This window comes from Rhyacophila brunnea, unplaced genomic scaffold (assembly GCF_057557595.1).
Source record: "Rhyacophila brunnea isolate RB1 unplaced genomic scaffold, BYU_Rbru_1.0 scaffold_14, whole genome shotgun sequence".
Classification (NCBI taxonomy): domain Eukaryota; kingdom Metazoa; phylum Arthropoda; class Insecta; order Trichoptera; family Rhyacophilidae; genus Rhyacophila; species Rhyacophila brunnea.
In genome coordinates this window covers 16,436,871-16,459,180 of record NW_028232796.1, presented here as the reverse complement: position 1 = coordinate 16,459,180, position 22,310 = coordinate 16,436,871, and the positions used below count along the sequence as shown (strand labels likewise).

Here is a 22,310-nt window from a genome sequence, read left to right as displayed (position 1 = left end):
TTATTGCTTTATACACCATTGAGAACACACAAAAAAAGTTTCAAATTTTTAAAACATGTGTAGAATTAGTTATTTAAAAAAAACTAAATCGACGATTTTTTGTCAAAAAACGCTTGGGAGTTTTCGCATATGCTAGGCTAAATCAGCTGGGAGTAAAAGAGTTAATGTACGTAGACAATCCAACAGTCTTCCCAATTTAAAATACCATGATCGTTTCGTCCTCATCTATAAATGTTTTATCAAAATCTTGAGATTAATATTTTTTTAAATCGGTGATATATACATGAAAAATTACATTAATAATATCTATTATGTTGTACTATTATATTTATTGCATGATTTGTCGTCACATTTACAACTTGAGGTATGTGTTACGTATAGGGCCTGTACGAGTGCATAGATTTACCGGCAACAATAGCATAGAAATTAAACTATCGCGACAGTAAATGTTTACACGCAAAAGTGCTGACTGTCTCACCAATCTCATTCTTCAAGCGTAAGCGGGATGCGTTGTTGTCATTGTATGGTGCTATTTGATAGGTTGTGAAAATTTGTATATGTCAAAATACTCTGCGCGGTGCAGTTCATATTTGTTCCAGCAGGTTCGCCAGTATCGTTCTACTGCGCATGTGTCATGTAAGTTGCAACTATCGCCTGAAAATTCAGTAGCCGCTAAATTTTTTTGATCCATGCATTCAGTCTTGCAACTTGCAGAATAATTCGTGTGTACGTTTGCATTTTTTTGTTATGGTTGCTACAATACGTACTGCCGTCAGTAAATCTATGCACGTGTAAATGGGTTATTGTATATCATCTGTACAAAATTAGCAACTTGGGTGCTTGAAATTAAAATTACATTTCGTCGCCGTAGATGTCAAAGGAGCCAAGCCACAAATTTGGCGAAAATGAGTAAAGTGCACAAAAGCATTTTAAAATCATCAAAGATGCAGTGGTCAATGGATTTAAGCCACAAAACTCTTTTGACTACATTTTTTGTACATTTTAATATTTAGTGGTCAAGAGATATAACACACATAACTTCTAAGATACTATTTTTTTTTAGTTATTTACAGAAAATAATAAAAAGATAATACCACAAAGTATATTCTATGTTGAAAGTTTCACTGTTATATCTTTAAAAACAAAAAAGTTCAATAAAAAAATGTTACTTTTTTTGTCACACAAAATCTTTGAGTGTCTGTTTCTCTCAGCATTATGATTTTGTGGACTGGCTCCCTTGACATCTACGGCGACGATTTATTGCACTCTATTTGTGTCATCACGATAAAACAAGCGGCTTATTTATTTTCATTCGCACCATATTATTTCCTTAAGGTTTCTTTAAGATTAGTAGACACGTTTTTCATGCATCATCATAAAACTGTACAGCAGTGTTTAATTAAACAATTTTTTCTTCGATGAATTATATACAAGATTTAATAATATAGCAATCAATATTGAACATACATTATTTGGACCACCTCAAAAAGCACAATTTGTGCACAAAGCTATTTTTAATAAATGTGTTTTTCGCTTACATGTAGTAGACAGACAAAATCTTGAATTGTAATGCCACAATCTTTCTTTATGTTTCTCAGGTTTCATAACGTAATACGTGCGTATACTATGAGATCTGCGTGATATTTATAGTGGAACAATAATTTAAGAACATATACAGATGCGATTTCTTTTAGTTAGCAACAATTAGGCAGGGCAAATGTGATATTACGGTCACTGTTGCTCGACAGCATTTACACAAATCCGATTGCACCGCTTTCTCTCAAGCGGCTATGACTTGCTTTCTGTCAAACTACCAAATTCACACTAATGTGGTATGTTTATAACTGACTGATTTACTGGCGCAAATATTCTTGACTGATGAATGGAAAGAAGCAATAAATACATAGGTCACATTAATTCTAATTCATTTTAAAATTTTTCATTATAGTATTATAGCGAAATAATTATCTTCAAAATAGATGTATGTATACTTACACTAAAACAATATTTAAAGTTTTTCCATAATTTGCAACACCCATATCATACTATGGTTTATCTAGCAATATAATATTTGCCCAGATATCTGGATAAAATTGTTAAAATATACAGGCAGCCCTCGACTTTCGTACATTTCTTAAAATTTAGATTTTTGTTAATGATGCAATGACTGTGTTTCCAATAGTCGCAATTGATAAAACCACAGCATATGTTATAGAACTCTTTATCAAGAAGAGAAAAAAAAGGGTGGTATTCAACCCTCTCTTGACAAGTTTATAAAGAAAACATGATTGCTAATAGGATTGCAATACCAAATTAAAATACCAATGTTATTTCGATATTCCCTATTGAATACCGGTATTCGTGAAATATAATATGAAAAAAAACACATCTGACAAATTCTAAAACCCGCGAGTTACTGGCGAACACATTTGGATTAATTAAAAACTGGGGAAGTATAGTAAAAACAAAACAATGATTCGGTTTGTGGATTGTATGTGTACGAATACACGCTCATCGGCTGCCAGGTATTTAGTATGGCTCCGATCTTCGAAGTGACAGCACGTCTCGTTTTTACTCTAAAAGTACACTAAAAATACAAAAAGTAATTATTTTTTTGAAACTTATTTGTTGGCTTTTTTTTAAATTACAGATGTAAAAAAAACAAAATTAGGACATGGCACCGCTTTCTGGCCAATTTGCTAAAGAACTCATTTTTAATTTGTACGAGTATTGGCACACAGAAAATAAAGATGCGGGCATTAATAATAAGATACATGTATATTAAGCTGACTTCCCGCACTGTTGAAATAATTTGCGGCGGATTAAAAAAAAATGGGGGGAGAGTCCGCTTTTTCTTCGCCCCAAAGGAAGTGGAAAGCAATTAATACCAGAATCAACATCAATGATTTCGAAAAAGGTATTATTAGAAGAAAAATTCACAATTTCCATATGTATAGAAAAAAAAGTATTTACCTACACTGGCGAGATTGCATAAATATTTAAAAGTTGATGTAAATAAAACTTTCCACAGGAGAGGGGAGTCTCAGAGTCGTTACATGGGATTATAAAATCGCTTGGTTTCCGGTGGAGGAAGACAGAAACAAACAAACGACTTTGATGGAATAAATGGATATTGTCACAAAGCGTTTTTATTAATTTTGAATGAAGTATTTTAATTAATTCGTAAAAAAAATCATTAAAAACTTAAGTAACGTTTTGGGACTTTCTGTACTCCGTCCGCACGCACATCATCGACCAACCGATTCTTGTTTTGTTTTTACTGTACGTACCTATAATGCAATGTGTTTAAATGTGTAAATACTGGGATACCGGTATTACAAACCCTAATTGCTAATACGCCTCATTAACTTTATTATAGCCATTGATAACTAATAATTATTTTAAAGTTAGACTTTTTGATATTTTTTTTATATTGGTCTACTGTCTACTGGTCGTGCATTCAACATTCGTACACATTTTCATGAACCGATTACATACGAAAGTCGAGGGCCACCTGTAGTTAAAAGGTTTTATTGGTTTCAAAGTTTCATTGTCTTTGCATGCCGATTAAAATGAGATTAAGACTGTAATCATGTCATAACTAAAGAACATCTACTTAAACTGCATACATTTTTCATCACAACTACATCTTCTATTCTTATAGAAATATTACCTTGCAGAAAACAACTTCATGTTTTATTTCCATCACCCACCTTTATTTGAATGAATGATATATGTATTGTTTATGATGTCCATTATTAATATTTCTCCATGTATTTAATTCAATCATAGGTTATTTTAGTATAATTATCTAACAACACGTTCAGTCATCAATTTATATTACAACTGACAAAATTTTTCATGCAAGAATGTAAATAAAAACGTTGTTGTTTCATATCTCAAATATATTATGTAGTATTCAATTCTTATCAACGGGTGCCAAACAACTAATTTCATTAAATATCTATCTACTAATAATTAGTGATGTCTTTCTCTTAGATTACTCCATAAATTTATTATTAATGCACGTACGTATATTATGTTAAATGATTTATAATTTTATAAATATACGACAGTACCATTTAAAAAAAATTATTCATATTCAATTTTGCATGAGGAGGATTCCTTCAAATGTAATCTACTAATATGTGACTAACCAACAATAATTGAATATTTATTGTAGCTATTAAATTTGGTTAATCTTTGATTCCCAATTATTCAAGCGGATTCAAATATAATAACTACATTAAGTGTGAGTCCGGACGTGAACCGCCAAACGCAATTCGCCTGTTGATCCTTCCACTGTAGGCAATGTGGAAACCGGTCGGCGAGGTATGTCTGCGCCGGATACAGAGATGGCATTCTTACATAAAAACACAGCGGCCTGACGTTATTGTGGGTGCGCGCTGTAAGACTCCCCTTTTAAAGATTTTAGGTTATGTTATTGAAAATGGTAGCTGCCATTCAAAGTAATCGCTAGTCATACATATCAATTGTTGATACATGAAAATCTCGAATAGGATTAATATTATATTATTTTATTTGAATCTTTAAAAAGTTAATACGTTTGATTATGCAATGTTATTTTGCTTTAGCGTTAGGTTTTTAGTAGAATGATACTAAAAAAGTTAAGCTTGTAAATTGTTATTTTTGTAAGTCAATCTTTTGTTTTAATCAAAATGACATTAATAATATACTTACTTCTAGCGTTAATCAATTTTATACCTAGTATTTTTTTTACAATACAGTATTAAATTATAAGGATAATCGTCCTTTGTATTATTTTTAACATTAATTTGTACTTCAATAAATTGTACAAATTTGAATTAACCCACTGACAAGTAATTCCTATGTAATGTATACAATAAACCGGTTAAAAGGCCTTTTATACTTACACCAAATGTAATTTATATCACAGCCTTTCCTTTAGTGAGTGACTAAATAATAAGAAATGATTATTTCATGTTTTGTCAGTAAAGAATCTAATTTGTACAGATGATTGATGTCTTTTCTTATTGCCTTTTTCAATTCAATATTTTTGGTTATTAAATTTAAGATTATATTCTATAATCAATCTGATAAACATAGATTTGATAATTTCATGCCATTTTCAATGCCATATTGGTTCGTGTTTGTATCACTCTTAAAACAAATGTTTCGAAATAATTTAGAACAAGTATGTTGATAATCAAAAATGCTCAAAATTGAACAATCAAAACGTCCCCATGATGTCTTTCTAGCTTCTAGTATAAGAATATAAGTATTATTCAAAATTTTATTATACTCCTGCCTTACTTTAGGATTAAAAGTTATATTAATCAATAGACTAAAAATTCCCTTGTGCCCTGTCCATTTTGTAAGTGCATTATAGTCAATTATAATAAAGAAATTTTTCTAGTTCTATTTTTTGTAATGTATGTAAACCGAATTATGGTAAATTTATAAGCAACCTCTGTTGCCTTATTTTGAGTGATTATTTTTCAAAATTGAAATCAAGACTAGCTTTAACTGTCCAATGAATGATTTGTTATTCATAAAGTGATTGTAATTTTGGAGTTTAATGCTAAACGTTGTGGAACTTTATAAAATTAGTATTACAAAATATTAACGTATTATTATGCTCAAAGTCATGACGTATTTAAATCAAACGTGTTTCTCACGTCACTTATTTTCTGTCATTGATTCTTGAATTATAACTTTGTTTAAATAATGCGTTGTATAGTAATGCATACTGTTACATCATCTCATCTCTGTGTGATGTATCCCCCAATCTAGGATAGTAAACGGTTGATCCCTTAGAATGTGCCTTAATGAGATTTGTATAATATTATATAATTATGTGACTGTTCATAGAAAAAAATATGTCATATTACAAAATAATTATTATTATATCTTTATAGTGTTTTAAACCTGTTGATTGCACTTACCCTGATTAAAGTATAATGATTTTTTACTTGTGAATTATTATTTTTTATCCCCAAACCCACTTACATTCAATTTGAATTGCTAAATTCAGGTTGGCAATCAATTGTTTAAATCAGTAGTTTAAACCTTGTGACGTACTATATAATATATCAATGACTAAGCAGAAACTGAGAATTAAACGAATACACGTGCACCAGTACCGGTGACCGAGCTGAGTAAATCGACTTCAAAATTTAAATAAACAATGTAAATTCTACATTACTACTTTCAACATTCTGTAAATGAGGTTTCGTTATTCAAAGAATCTAAGAAGGATAAGTCAAGACAAAACTTTTATTTTGTTAACTGTCAATTCATGGTGGAACTGCATTGTATTGTTGTTTTTATTTAATAAAACGCAATTTTTTTGTAGTACTTATTCCACTTTTAATTAATATATTAGGACCGGTTTCGTCCGCCTCAGTGGGACATTTTCAAGTTGAAAATGTCCCACTGAGGCGGACGAAACCGGTCCTAATATATTAATTAAAAGTGGAATAAGTACTACAAAAAAATTGCGTTTTATTAAATAAAAACAACAATTCAAGACAAAACATTCAAATTATATAATATGATTGCTGTTAATATAATAATGGCCTAGAGACCAGTTGATGAGATAATTATATTGCAATGTCAGGAAATGCTTATATCTTTTCATACACAGCGGTTACATGTGTGAATCCTGTTTCATGCATAAATATGTATGCGTTGATGTTAAAACCGCTCGCATTTATTTTTTAAATTATATATACGCATTTAATCAAAAGCACTTCAATTACAGTACGTCCATATTTTGATAAAATTGAGCTGAGAGTATAGCTATGTTCATTTAACAATTAAATAGGACTACACTGAATATTGTATATATAAAAAAAACAAATGATATATTATAATTCACCAGAAGTATCTGTGGGTCTATTCTATGCTTATCGACCGCTAAAGTGATAAAGTGAAAAATATTATCAAACTTAGGGTAGGTTTGTATCAAAATATTAGCACTTATTGTAACAATTACACGAAGCCGGTTTTTATTGTTGCAATAAGTGCTATATTTTAACAGCACCTATCTTGCTGCTGTTAAAATATCGCACTTATTGCAACAATAAAAACCGGCTTCGTGTAATTGTTACAATAAGTGCTAATATTTTGATACAAACCTACCCTAAGTTTGATACTATTTATCAATTTAGTGTTCGATAAGTATAGAATAGACCCACTGATGGCCTTATTTTCTCAATACATATTGTTTTTACAGACATACTACAATATTTTTTTCGCTTCGAAATATTCAGTAAGTATCGACGGTGGTCACAAAAAAAGGATATGTGAAGTAGGTTTAACCCAGGAAACAGCTAAGGATTTAAATTGGTAATTTAATAAAACAAAAAATCAATGACATACATTCTGTATTTATCATCAACTTCATACAAGGATCGTGAATGCTTTCAATCAATTAATCATTCATTTATATACATAAACTTCAAACCGAATAGAAAGTCGGTTACGCTTCTGTATTCGCTGTCTTTTTTGCCTTAAATCATTCATATTTGATTCAGTTTGTTATTGGGCGATAACAATTAACTTTAAATACACAGTAAACAATAAAATAATTATATTTAATATTATGTATCAATAAAAAAATGTTATTGCAAAACATAGGCGGATCCTAATTCAATATATATACAAGGCAGTCTATCAAAAAAATTAGGGGCAATAAAAATCAATCAGATTATTTATTATACAGTTTTTCAAAGTTTTTTAATTATCTATATTTTCTATATAAGATCTACGAATTGTTTCAATTGAATTAGAATCCTCCGCATGGCAGCGGTACAGAGTCTTCTCTGCAGCTTACTTTACACAAAAATATTCTATTTTTGTCACTCTGAAGGACAACCTCTCGGTTACTGAATGTCTAAATTATTTTAAGAGTACAGTCGCGCTTCACTAGGTGGGCGGGGGATAGTACGGTCTGGCTGGGGGCTGGGGATAGTAAGGGGGCGGAAGATTGACGGTCGCCGGGAAATGGGCGGGAGGAGGCTCCGAGAATCCGGCCGGAGGTCTCAGAACGGGCGGCATAATGTTTGTGGGCGGCCCCACCGTGCCGACGCCTGCCATAGGCGGAGGAAATGTGGTGGCGTACGTCGGTATCGCTCCATAAGCGGCCGGATATTGAAACCGCACGGGTTCGACTCCCACGATGGACTTGATGGGCTGACTGTGAAGTTCAGGTTTACTATCCACTCTTTCCGAACCGTTTTTAACCGGACCGGCGTTGAAAGGTTTGGAGAGGTTGGCCGGATTTAGCGGTGACGCCGTGTCCGGCGGAGAGAGGGAAGATTTCTTCTCTGTTTTGGTTAGTTGCGGCGCCGGAGGGAGGGGAGGGCTGTCCGCCCCCGTCCCGGATGGTTGTGTAGAATATAAATCTAAAACCTGCACACCGTAAAGATAGAGGAATGTATGAGTCAGTGATAGTTTTTTTCCACCCATGGTAAAGTAGTGACAATGTCCTTCTCCGAAGCCGTGGGTTATGGCTCCGAATCAGGTGTCTGGCTAAAAATACATATGCTATTGTTCAATTTATTTTATTCAGGGCATCAACCGACAGAAAATGGGTAACAACTATTTCTTACAAAATAAAATGTCTACCCTATTATTTATGCTAATATGCTTTTCTCTAGAGCAAAAATGGTAATTTATTTATCATAGTGCATGCTAGTTGATATAGTGACGAAATATTAAGATTTGAAGATGTATTATAGTACCCCTTTATTATTTGTCTTTCTTAATATGTAATAATCAATTCATGCATAAATCTCTGATGCCCAAATTTTATATTCTGTTAGCAATTTAATCTTTCCAGTTTTTGAAAATTGTAATATTACCTGATGACATATGTCTTCGAGAAGTTCTGTAGTAATATCTTCAACAAACATATCCCACCAAGCAGTATGCTTGGGGACTCTTCCGTTCCAATCGACCACCTCAAACTTACTCAATTTTCCAGCGAGAAACATTAGAGCCACCGCTATCACTTCCGGCTCCCATTGCAAAGCGAGTGTGGTGCATAAGCTGAAAAAAATCATAAATTTCAACCACAAATAAACGAAACCTTATGTTCATAAACTGAATCGAATCTGTTGAATTTGACAATGATAATGAGATTCCATGATATGACGAATTATAACATATAGTAGATTAAACACAGACAGTGAACGACCATACTTTTGTACAACAATGATTGATAGCTATTCCAGTGGGTCTATTCTATACACAAGGCGGGCATCGATGGTAGTTTTCATATTTATGTATTGAGGCGGTTAATTGTGACAATAAGTTGTCTAAACTGTCAAATCTGTATATCTCACTCTAAAAGTGTACACAGCCAAGAGAGGGACTGTTAAAACATAGCACTTTTTGTCAGTTTAGATAATGTGCACTATTTATGTCAGATCTTAACAGCCTACCTCCACCCTTCGCCACTGGTATGTATATGTATGTGTGTTTGTGTATATATTTTTATATAAAATAAATATTATTTTTAAATAAAGATTGACTTAAATAGATAAAGAACTACACCACTGTTGTAAACGAGAATAGAGGAGAAATATGTAGAATGATATTGACATATACACCCGAGACATATAGCGAGAGCTTAGACACAACCGTCTGAGATTAGAAACGGGTTGTCCGAATCTTCAACTTTAGTGTTATAGTCAATCGTTCCGAAGATTTGTTTATAGACCGAAACAGCTATCAACGTAATTGACTCATTTAAAGTAGAATTAACAAAAATAACTTTGTTTCAAATTCATTAAAATACAATCATCTTGCAGAAAAATACAGAACTAAAAACTAATAAACTTCTGTAATGAATTAAATACATATAGGAAACAATAGAGTAATGCGTAACTTTATTATTTTCTATTTAGAGGTCGGTTATTCACGCATTTTCACGATTTAGGGCTCTTTGTCCATCTGGACCCCAATGCCTTGCAAACTCTTGCGATGAGCAGCTACACCACTGCAATTCAACTATATCAATCATGGCCCCCACATCATGAAGCGGGCCCCCAGGCCAGAATCTTTGGCGAGCTCCCCTACCAATCGCTAAGGTTAAAGGCAGTGTAACGCTTTTTCCAAATGGTGTTCGAGGTCAAATTAAGGGAAGGTATTCAGTGTATTTTTAATACCTACATCCACTTGAATTATGGAGTTGTCAAGTATCATACACAATACTCAAAAATTGTATTGCAGAACGACACATTTTTAAATGTTAATATATTTGAAGTAAATCAGAGCAATTTGTGATGTGTGTTATCTCACGTATTTAGTCGACCTGCCACGCCGGGCCCCCCTGAGCACGGGCCTCTAGACTAGAGCCCTGTTAGCCCCCCCATTGTGGGAGCCATGATATCAATAGACATTTTTTCTCATCGGACCTAATCAAAATGCAGTTTGCTGTCTTGTTCGTGGTTAGCTCTTTCATCTGTGATTCATGGCATGCCCGAGGATAAAATGATCACATACAAACAATTTATATAGGTAGATATTGTGATTTTAAAATCAAAGTATTTAAAATTAGAAAAATACCTGTCGTTAACAAACGTCCACGCCATTTGTACCATCTTTTGAAGCTTGGCCTTGTCGCCTTTCAAACATTTGGCATACTTCAAAAGGTAACTGTACGGATGTTCAACTTGAAGATCGAACTTTATCGTTTGCAGCAGAATTCGTTCTAGGGTCATCACTTCTTCCTTGGGATCTTCTCCGAAAGTGGTAAACTTTGCATCGGTAAGAAGCAACTTCGCTTGTTTTATAATATCTTTACATTTCTTCGGAGTTTCTTCCACTTTGCCGGCCAAAAATAAACAACAACATGCAGTCACATATCGAGGGAAATTTCTAAACGAATGGAACATGTAAAATCTATGAAAATAAACAACTCCAGTGGCCATAGTATTATATCCTAAGTCCATTTTAGTTCCAGTGTCAACTATAAACCTTGCGCCCTCCTTTCTATAGCGGCTTTCGGTTTCATGGTCGATGCCCTCGAGGAAGGACGGCGTATTGAGAAGTTCTTTTTTATCATAATACCAGTAGGGCATTTTATCTGTGATTTGTATGCCCCCCGAATTTGATTCACAGGAAAAGATAACCTAAAAATTAATATATAATTATTGTACACACCACTAGTACCAAATATTTGCACGGTTAACAAATTAACTTAATATATAGTCTTATTTAGACATAATTATACCATATGAGAGATTTTTTGAAAAAACTCTTTCCAAGTAACGACACCTCCGAATCAACAACACAGTTGACAGTTCTAGTCATAGACATAGGTCCACTACGTATATTATCTATGTCCATACATAGACAACAATAATATTAACTATGGACTCCTCTTCAATCACTTCGGTATACCAAACTAGAGTAGAAATTAGTGAAAAACCTTAAGTATACATAATCACTGTCTTTTCACAATACAAAAATATTATATTTCCAGTAGGTATTGCATTATGATTTTGCTAATAACTATAGCTACCTAGATACTTAATAAAACTTTGGATGATAGTCGACGATCGATTAATACCACTACTGTGACTGTCAGTCAATCACCATCAAAAGTTGTTAGGGCCGTAATTTCAATCCGGTTTTATTTTTCACTAGCTGACCGGCAAACTTCGTACCGCCTCAGAATCAATAAATCTTATGTTAACTTATTAGCTGAATGAAATTCAGTTTTTTATTAGGTTTAAATGAATAGGTACTCAAAATTAATAAAGTTCAATAAGTAAATGTGCAAAAATCAAATCAAAATGAAAAGTATTTAAATTACATTGAAATGAATGTCATTCACGTGGCAGCAAGGCATTTGCTTTATTGAAGCGAATCAAAATGATTCGCGTAGCATTGTTGCACTACTTTCTGTTAAACTATTTACGGATGGGTTGCACTCGGGTCGATTCCCTTCATTGAAGCACCTTGTGATATACGAGCCTCATAAAGAGTGCGATTGTGTCGTCGGCTCGTACCGTCCTTGGTACCAGAAGGAGTGAGCAGCCAAAGTGGATGTCTGACGAAACGTGGGTTGAAATTGGTAAACGAGGCAGACTGAAAGCCCTGAGAGACGAGGAGACAGACCCCGACTGAACTGAGGACCGCCGGACGGACTACCAGACGCAAGACAGGGTAGTCAAATGATCCGTGCGGTTGGACAAGCACAATTTTATGAACCGGCAAATTGAAGCGGCAGAGGAGGCAGCAAGCAGAAATGACACCAGGAAACTCTTCCGAATCACCCGTGAAGTCTGCGGCAGCCGACCACCGACTCCCGGAGCCATTCGTGGTCCCAGTGGAGCAATAAAATCTGACGCAGAATGCGTCAAGAAGATTTGGAAGAATCATTTCTGCGGAGTGCTGAACCGCCCAACCCCTTTGGATCCCTTTGACATATCTGCGGAAGCTTTACTTTTGGACATTCCCCGAGCGACCGACATTTTCGGTTGCCCGTCCACGCACACCAAGATAAAATCGGCTGTGAAAAGGCTCAAGAACGGAAAGGCACCGGGGGGAGACGGGATTCATCCTGAATTCCTCAAGTACAGCTTGAGCGCAATCCTGCACCCTATGTTTCATCTGATGACAAAGGTGTGGGAAGAAGAGCGCTGCCCAAGGGACTGGGTGAACGGTGAAATCATCACACTTTTTTAAAAAGGTGACCCTCTAAGCTGCGACAATTACCGAGGCATTACGCTACTCAGTGTTCCGGGAAAGATTTTGGCAAACATCACATGGCCCAATAATGCACGTCCTCAGGAAAAACCAAGCCGGGTTTCTACCTGGTTGAGCGTGTGCAGACCAAATCCACAACCTTCGATGTCTTCTCCAGCAGAGCCATGAGTTGAACAGTCCGATGGCTTGCTGCTTTGTGGATTATGAGAAGGCTTTCGACAGTCCGCACCGCCCCTCCCTCTGGATGATACTGGGAGCATACGAGATCCCTCCCAAGATCATTGCCATAATCAAAAGCCTGCACGAGAATAGCGAATGCTGTGTCAGAATTGGAGACACTGTCACGGAATGGTTCCGGGTCACGACCGGAGTCAGACAGGGTTGTGTCCTTGCACCGTTTCTCTTTATCATTCTCTTTAACTTTATACTACGGAAGTCAATACCACCCGACCGAGGCATACCTGTTACCCCCACGGTGAAGCTATGCGACCTGGAATACGCCGATGATGCTGTCCTATTCGACAACTCAATCGAGGGCATTCAAGAGACAATCGACAGGTTGCATAACAACTCCTCTCGCGTTGGCTTGAAAATCAACGCGAAGAAAACCAACGTCTTGTGCAATAGTACCTGTCCTGATCCAGATTTCCCTCTGATTAGCGATGGACAAAACATCGAGAGCGTCGATAGCTTCAAGTACCTGGGGGTACACATCACGGGAGATGGCATTTTGCAGAAAGAGCTCGCTATCCGAATGGGAATGGCTGGAGCAACATTCAACTTGATGCGAAATGTCTGGGACTCACGAGTTTACTCGCTCAAAACCAAATGCCGCCTATTCAACGCTTGCATTCTGACGGTGCTGCTTTACGGTAGCGAATCATGGCACCTTACGAAGGCTCAGAGCAACCGTATACTGAGCTTTGAAAACAGATGTTTGCGACGAATACTGGGTGTGCGGTGGTATGACTTTAGGAGCAACGAGGAGATAAGAGAACGTACCAAGCAGCCTCTCATCACGCTGAAAGTGAAGAGGCGATGTTGGACCTGGCTCGGCCACGTGCTGCGGATGCCAGAAGAGAACTTTAACCTGGCTTGCCTGTTCTTCAAGCCGACCGAATTCCGGCGTCTTGGAAGGCCGCTAAATACAATCTACAGAGTGTATACGGCGGAGCTACGGGATGCTGGTTTGACCTGGAATGAAGCAAGAAGACTGGCGAGCGACAGGGACTCTTGGAGGCGCCGCGTGGTGTCCATATGCTCTAGTTAAGGGGCGGATATGGGCAAAGAAGAAGAAGATTGGGAGTTTGAACGCCAAAACCCGCCATATCGCTGCCTTTGGTGACATATTTGCAGATGTATTTGATGGACTTCACCATTGATATAGTACTAGATGAGCAGTTCCCATACAAGTGTCATTTTAAAAACGTACCACAAAAGATATAACGAATATCGTCTTATAATATTTCCTTGTAGGTATAATCAGTGGCGGCCGGTGATTTTTTGGATTGTAATTTTTGAGGGTGCGCTGGAAACCTACCTTATTGAAAAATGAAATCAATTCGGCCTTATTTTTGATTTGACAAAACGTTATTGACATTTGGGAAATTACCTGTATATTTTATATTTTTAATAAAACATGTTGCGAGTTACTTAAATCTTTATTGGATTTGTTTTAAGAAACGATTGCATCTCTTATAGTAGATAAATACCTCTTACTTTCAACGTAAGCCATCTTATTCTATATAAGTAGATTATCTTTAGCAATTTGTACACTGTATGAATAATGATTATTATGAAACTGCACTTTGTGAAATAGTACTAAGATTTATTAGCTTATCACTAGAATTCATGAATTAATAATTTTCTATACCTACCTATTATAAATAACCGACATCATTTCGCATTTAGTCAACACACAGGATAATGAAATATTAATTTTCCAGAAATGCGATAGGTACCAAAATTATTTTTATCTTCATTGATTTAATTTGCAGTACACATAAATCAAAATATCTTACCGACATTCTATTATATTTCTTATCCATTTTAAATTTATGAAATACTGAATTCTATTGGATTAAGTTTAACAGGCATTTTACATACGAGATTGCTAAATATGATACTAAACATAATTTGAGCGTGAAGTCGAGGCGTCTATAATAACAAACCATAATTCAAATCTGTAATTGCTCTCTACTCAGAACAATATTATGTCATTTTACCCGGTCGGCGCTCGATATTCTGGAATTTACGCATGGCGTAAGTGATTAGCACGGTTTAAGTTGTTTTATAATGGCTTTAGTTAATACTAAACTTTGGGTTCATTTTAAGTAAACAAAATTATTGCCGGAGCGCAAACGATTTCAGCGAGGATGACGTACACGGTGCATAGTGCCTGTATTATCGCCGATTGGGAATGTGGGCACATCGGTTTGTGGTTTGCATTACAATAAGTGAGCGATAATATTAAAAACCTATGAAGAAAAAATATGATTTACGATTTTGAACGATGTTTCATAGCAATGCAAGCAGTGCGGTGCACTTGCACGATGTTAGACCAGCCGCCGCTGGGTATAATGCGTTAAGACCGTTAACATGGATTCCCGAATTTCACCCGTATTGCCCTGGCTGTAAAACTAAATTTGCGTTCTTGGAATAGTGAACCTAAGGGTGGCTGCAACGCAAAACAGACAGAGCAAGTCGTCATGCGCTGACTATTAGTTAGAGTAAGATGCAAGCTAGACAGGGCTTACTCAGTAAGTTTTAACAAAGGCCGACTCGCTGAAAATCGGGCGTCATTTTAAGAAGCATATGATTCATCCAGTAGTATATCAATGGACTTCACTGAGTTGAAATACTCCACGTTGCAATGCGCCTTGAATGTTTTGGAAAGAAGTGACGAATACGGAAAAATCCAATTATCGACCACGCTATCGTTTCCCTTCACTTTCGTTGTGATAGTTCTACCGTTATCATCGGGTGATCGACGCCGATACAGTGGATAACCATCGTTGGCAGTGATACCTAGTCTCCGAAGTCAAATTTCGTGAATTTCGGAACACTTGCCGTTGACCATGCACGGTTATTGGGGGTTGATGGCGCCACACGGTCCGTGAATCATGTTAGTAATTACAACATCACGCAGGTCTGGATCGGTTTCGGGATCAGGAATCTCGGCACATATTATGATATTGTCATCTATTTGGTCTGGTCGAAACCTTTCGACTAACCAAATAAGAATGTGTGCATGCGGCAAACCTCGCTTTTTCATTGGCTTTTGCCATTCAATCGAATACATCAAGCATCGAGTATCCACAAAGACGCGATGTTTAACAACGTAGTTTATCAGCGACAGGATTTTTTGTTTGAAGGCACGTGCGGTGATGTCGTGCCGATCACTTGATGTTTGTCTGGGGAGTTGCAGTTGAACAATTTCTATCCATTTCGGATTGCACGTAAAGGTGATGAATAGATCTGGACGACCGTGATGACGAACAAAATAATGTTACACAAGATGCAATGACATATTATGTCATTGCATATTCATGCGTGCTGCCGCGGGCTGCCTATGTCAGTCGCCGGTAGAATAGTCAATCGACCATCTGCATCTGCATCTCCTTCGGTGCTGATTGCATCGCGTAAATGAATATAGCTACTCTTCCGAACGCAGTTTATTATTAGCTGTACCTATACGGATTATTATATTAGTTGTATACGGATTTAATTTTTTTGTGATTTTCTTACTTTTCCAATGCGCGAGGAAACTTCTCGAGGCCTCGAACAAAATAATTCATTGAAATCAGTCAAAAGTCGTTCCATACAAAATGTATGAGAAAATGAATTTTCTTCATATTCTTTTTCCTTGATTTTATCCGATGTTTTAATAGTTATTCTGGTATTCGGGGCGCAGACAAATCCAAAAAATCAAAGATCATAAAAATCGGTTTATCCGTTCTTGAGTTATAAATGGTGTAACTAACCCGACTTTGTGTTATATATATATATATATATATATACTACCTAGGTATATAGATTTGCTGAGCCGTTTTATGCTGACTCATGAGTGCGAAACACGAAATTTGGGGATTGTAATATTATTATATCGAGGAACTTTCCAACCTATTAATCAAGGAGGAAACAGAAGAAGGGTGGTCGCCTTGTTGCGGTAAGTTAGGTCAATTATGGTAGAAATACCGCTAGCAAAGTCGGTGCCTACAAATGAATCATTAATAATTATTATCATCATCATCGTGAATCTATCTATTGCTGGATGAAGGTCTCTCCAAGCTGATTCCACTTCTATCGGTCCTGTGCGTTGCGTTGCCAAGCACTTCAGCAGAACTTTATCATTTCATCGATCCAGCGACCTCTGGGTCTACTTTGCGGACGTTTTACATCTCTTGGATACCAGTGGATGACTAAATTTATCCAACGATTGTCTTCTCTTGAGATTTTTAGCGAACTCTATTACATCGAAAACCTTTACTTGTATGTTCTCTTATCCACTCATTCCTCTTTTTGTCCTTTCGCGTTATGCCCAGCATGCACCTCTCCATACCACGTTTCTGGATCTCTCTTTTACTTATGGATTACGGGAAGCATACACTGGTTGAACATTTTGCGCTTTAGGCACAGTGGGAGGTCACTTTTGAAGACAAATTATTCAGGCGGCCAAAAGCACTCCAGCCTAGCTTTACTCTGCGAACAATTTTATCAAATAAACATCCATCTTTATACATCTAGGTGTAATTTTTCACCTGTTCGATCTGAGTGCCATTGATGAGGATCTCTTTTTGGCCCGCAAAGCAGTAAGTTGAACATGACTTTTGTCTTTGATACATTTCTATTCATGCCTACCTACCTACTTCCTGCATTCTGCTCGAAATGGACTGGAGCACACCGGAGCGCCGTTCTGGTTCATGAAATCCCCAAAGTTATCGTTTCGTCTCGTGGAAAAAAATATTTGACCATCTGAGCTAAATAGGACATAGGTATAACAAAAATCTAACATACTTTTTTTTATAAAATATACATAAACTATGTTAATATTTTAAGAAAATTATGAGCGCTCCGGTTCGTAAAATTTTCCATTTCGAGCACTGTAGAAAACTACCTAGGTAGGTATATAATCAGGAGTTTATTGGTAAATAAAACTCCTTTCATTCGCATTATTTCATTGTTTAACCACTTCTCATAATGTCCTTCATAAACTTCTGTTTTGGGATAAACATTTTAAATATTATTCAAAATATTCGTTCCAAAAAGTTATAGCATTTAATGTTGCAATAGCATAATAAAAAAAGTTCTTGAAGGGATAGGATAGAATAAGAACATACAACACTTGTCAGTCGTAATATCCGGTGCCGCCGTCTTTTACTTCGTTGCGTGGTTGTCATCTAGGTGAGTGTCCATGTGCCTCCTCGTATTTTAGTTATTTATTGACTTATTTTCTTCAAGTGACTTATATTTCATACTGGGTGGGTCTCTTACTCTATTGTTGACGATTTTTTACATTCTTTGGTTACTAAAATTATGCGATTCCGATAATTGGTGTATCAATCCGCAAGTTGACATCTCACGTGTTCCTTTTGGTTAGAATTGGTACTGTCAAACTAAATATTCCAGTTCGAGGTCGATTCTGTTTTTGATATTGCTGATTATTTGTATACCGGTAAGTGGACTACAATAATGATCTTTCCGAATGAGCTTTTAACCATTCAGACGAGATCCGTAGCCGTCACCGATCGTGGAATAAATATTCTGTGTACGATGACGGCGCATCTCGCAATATCTGAAGAGCCTCGAGCGACACATTTTTACTAAATCCTTATAGAATCGTTATTTGCAGGTGACTCGCCGACACCATGCCGCAGAACGAATACATCGAGAGGCATCAGAAGCTGTACGGGCGCAGGCTCGACCATGAAGAGAGAAAAAGGAAACGCGAGGCCAGGGAGCCTCACAAGAGGGCTGAGAAGGCGCGCAAGCTGAGGGGAATCAAAGCAAAGATCTTCAACAAGGAGCGTCGCAATGAAAAAATACAAATGAAGAAGAAAATCAAGGCCCATGAAGAGAAAAAGGTCAAACAAAAAGCTGAGAAGTTATCTGAGGGCGCCGTTCCGGCGTATCTCCTCGACAGAGACATCCAGTCCCGAGCCAAAGTCCTCTCCAACATGATTAAACAGAAACGAAAAGAAAAAGCTGGTAAATGGGACGTGCCTATTCCAAAAGTCAGAGCGCAATCGGACGCTGAAGTATTCAAGGTCCTCAAGACCGGCAAGACACGCAGAAAAGCTTGGAAGAGGATGGTCACCAAAGTTACGTTTGTCGGTGAAGGCTTCACGAGAAAGCCGCCCAAATTCGAGCGTTTCATCCGCCCGATGGCCCTGCGTTTCAAGAAAGCTCACGTCACCCATCCCGAATTGAAGGCCACTTTCTGTCTGCCCATCATCGGAGTGAAGAAGAACCCCAGCTCGCCCATGTACACAAGTTTAGGAGTCATCACTAAAGGAACAGTCATTGAAATTAATATCTCAGAATTAGGTTTAGTAACGCAGTCTGGTAAAGTTATCTGGGGAAAATATGCCCAAGTTACGAACAATCCTGAAAATGATGGATGTATTAATGCTGTCCTGTTAGTGTAATTCTTAATAAGTTGTATTGTTTAATGTATTATAAATAAAAATAACCTTAATTGTAAAAACATGTTTTTTATTTTATATACAGTAGGCGCTCGGTAATCCGGCACCCATATTTTTTCAACTATGTCGGAAATGTCAGGTTATTGGATTTCTAAAGGAAATAATTATCTGTCAAGGTCAGGCACTGACCTGCCGAACGACTCCGCTCTGTAATCTGGCAGTTTAATGTGAAACCTGCCGTATTATAGAGCCGAGTTGCAAAATGCTGGATTAGTGAATGCCAGATTACCGAGTACCTACTGTACATGGAATCCCTTCCCAGTTTATTATTGGTATTATATTTCGGAAACTTTTCAAACTCACTATTGGAATAAATAGCAAATATGCAAGATTGTCATTTGACAACCGTTGAACATTACCACAAGACAGGCTAGGTGTTGATTGTGCGGGTGAGATTTCATGTGGGGGTGTTTGTGTCAATTCAGTAGAGAATGTACGAAGGGTGTAGTTCACCAACGGGTGCTTGTGTTTCACCTCACATTCTCCTTGTGCACTGACGTGTGTGCAGGGCGAGCCTGCATGAAATATCATGTCCGGACTGCCACGTGTTATGAAAATTTGGCCTGCAACTTGTCACATCTATCGGTTGTCATGTGCTACAGCACTAATATTAGATTCTATAGCAAATTATCTGTCATGCGTTTTAATGATATTGACGATTTGAAAAGCAAAACTAATGTTTTGTGACTTTTCTTTATAATCTTGTTTGTTTTGTTTAATTAATCAGAATATTAAGAAAATATCCACAATTTCATTCACACCTTCGATAATACATCATAGGGTTCAATATTGAAATTGTATTGCTCCACTAGGAAGTTTATGATGCCTTTCAAATGTCAATATAGTCATGTATGCAGTGGTAGATTAAAATCCGCAGGGATCAATTTACAATTCGAGTGCTTTAAGTCAGACAACGTTATCTACAAAAAAGTGTTTTTTTTTTTTTTTTTGAGATAACGTTATTTTACATTTACGGCTACATGATAGTCAAACAACGTTATGTCAATCTTTTCTAATTTCTTATTAAATCGTCAGTAAAGTTTAACGCTAACTACATAAATTACCCTTGTTTTCATATTGTTTTAAAACTATCCCTATAAAATTTAACATCATCATAAGCAAGATTAATGTACAATACACAATAAATTATTAAATATTAACATTAGGTTTTAAATAAACATTTCCCTTGTTGAGTTACAAGAATCTAAAATAACGATTTTTGGCTCTCCTGTAAAGTTGCACTTTTGTAGATAGTGTTGTTTGACACTAAGCCCTCGAATTATACACAATGTTTTGGGGGACCTAAAACCGAAATTGGCTCAATGGAAATGGGTACTAAAAAAATCACTGAATAATTATTAGAAAAACTGCAGTTCAAACATCTTTATTATTTTATCAATATAACATTATATTGTTTGACTATTACAATCACTCCTGCACATTCTTGCTTGATGGTTTCGCTCGATTGAACATGTTGACTTGGAAGCATGCTCGTTGTGTCCACAAGCTCGACACCAAGACGCTCAGTCAAAGTGCGAATTTTTGTTGAACATCGAGCAAGAATTACGGACCTTCAACCTTTTTCGCATCGAGCCGTTTGCTCAATATCAAACTAAATAGCATCGAGCGGATGGTATACGCGTTGAGACATGTTTAATGAGCGTAAAACCATTGAGCAAGAACCTGCGTGGGCACTTAGCAATAGATACACTCTGAAAATGTCATTCCTGGTTATTAAAAGAAATGCCATTTCCGTTCCAAATGTCACACTAAAATAATTTTTCCATCAATAAATATTACCAGTGGTATCTGTAAAAAAAAATGAAAAATCATTGGGAGTTTTTAGGCACCTCTAATGTGTCCTTAGTAATCCATCCACTGTTGCATGCATGTAATATTATTTTATAATTAAGAGTTTCATTAGGCATATGAAAATACCGTGTAGGTATAGTGCAGTTATGGGCCCACCCACTCTTTTAGGCAGGATGCGCAGTTAATTACGAATGGCTTTGAAAACTATCTCAATTGACTTGAGCGATTTAATTGAATTGCAGGACTCGAGGATACAGCACGACCATGCAGATCTTCGTGAAGACCCTCACGGGCAAAACCATCACCCTAGAGGTTGAGCCATCAGACACTATCGAAAATGTCAAAGCCAAGATTCAGGACAAAGAGGGAATCCCCCCAGACCAGCAGAGGTTGATCTTCGCTGGCAAACAGCTGGAGGACGGGCGCACCTTGTCGGATTACAACATCCAGAAGGAGTCCACACTCCACTTAGTACTGAGGCTCCGCGGTGGAGCCAAGAAACGCAAGAAGAAGAATTACTCCACACCCAAAAAGATCAAGCACAAGAAGAAGAAGGTCAAGCTTGCTGTGTTGAAATATTACAAGGTATTGACATTCAGAATATTGTTTTGTCTGGTGTTTTAGGGAGGGCGAATTGTTGACTTGCGACTAATTTTGTAAATTTTCTAATCAGTCCAAAAAGTTGTACTTAAATATTATAATATTGATTAAATTATGTCAACATAAAAATGAATGAATCCTGTTGGTCCAATATTGAACTTGATTATCAAAGGGTCATTAAAATGTTGTGGACAACATAAGACTGGGAATTTTATATGAATGTGGCGAATAAGGCAGTCAGAATTAAATTTTAATTGAACTTATTCCAGGTTGACGAGAACGGAAAGATTCACCGTCTGAGGCGAGAATGCCCGGAAGAGAGGTGCGGCGCAGGCGTGTTCATGGCCGCCATGGAAGACCGTCACTATTGTGGAAAGTGCGGATACACTCTGGTCTTCTCCAAACCTGAGGAAACTAAGTAGACTAAATATATTCTCGCATACCGTGTATGATGGATTTATGTTACAAATAAAAATGTAAATCTGGATA

The 22,310-nt window shown here is 36.6% G+C and overlaps 3 protein-coding genes across 4 annotated transcripts; 2 read left to right on the top strand and 1 right to left on the bottom strand.

Moving 5' to 3' along the window:
• Positions 1-7,354: 7,354 nt before the first annotated feature.
• On the bottom strand, positions 7,355-11,319 carry CycK (cyclin K). Its single transcript, XM_085941770.1, has 4 exons — positions 11,225-11,319; positions 10,558-11,123; positions 8,850-9,036; positions 7,355-8,397 (listed from the first exon to the last, which is right to left on the bottom strand). Exons 1-4 carry the CDS (start codon positions 11,225-11,227, stop codon positions 7,912-7,914), a joined length of 1,242 nt encoding a protein of 413 aa, XP_085797896.1. The 5' UTR covers positions 11,228-11,319; the 3' UTR covers positions 7,355-7,911.
• A 6,759-nt stretch (positions 11,320-18,078) lies between these two features.
• Positions 18,079-19,411, top strand: Ip259 (NSA2 ribosome biogenesis factor-like IP259). The gene is made up of 2 exons (XM_085941960.1): positions 18,079-18,108; positions 18,557-19,411. Exon 2 carries the CDS (start codon positions 18,573-18,575, stop codon positions 19,350-19,352), a length of 780 nt encoding a protein of 259 aa, XP_085798086.1. The 5' UTR covers positions 18,079-18,108; positions 18,557-18,572; the 3' UTR covers positions 19,353-19,411.
• Positions 18,079-22,310, top strand: RpS27A (ribosomal protein S27A). Of its 2 annotated transcripts, none has more exons than XM_085941962.1 (3): positions 18,079-18,108; positions 21,464-21,806; positions 22,091-22,310. In XM_085941962.1, the coding sequence occupies exons 2-3, from the start codon at positions 21,486-21,488 to the stop codon at positions 22,241-22,243; spliced, it is 474 nt and encodes a 157-aa protein (XP_085798088.1). In that variant the 5' UTR covers positions 18,079-18,108; positions 21,464-21,485; the 3' UTR covers positions 22,244-22,310. The 2 variants fall into 2 exon arrangements, with proteins under 2 accessions (XP_085798088.1, XP_085798089.1); XM_085941963.1 differs by having other exon boundaries at positions 18,557-21,806.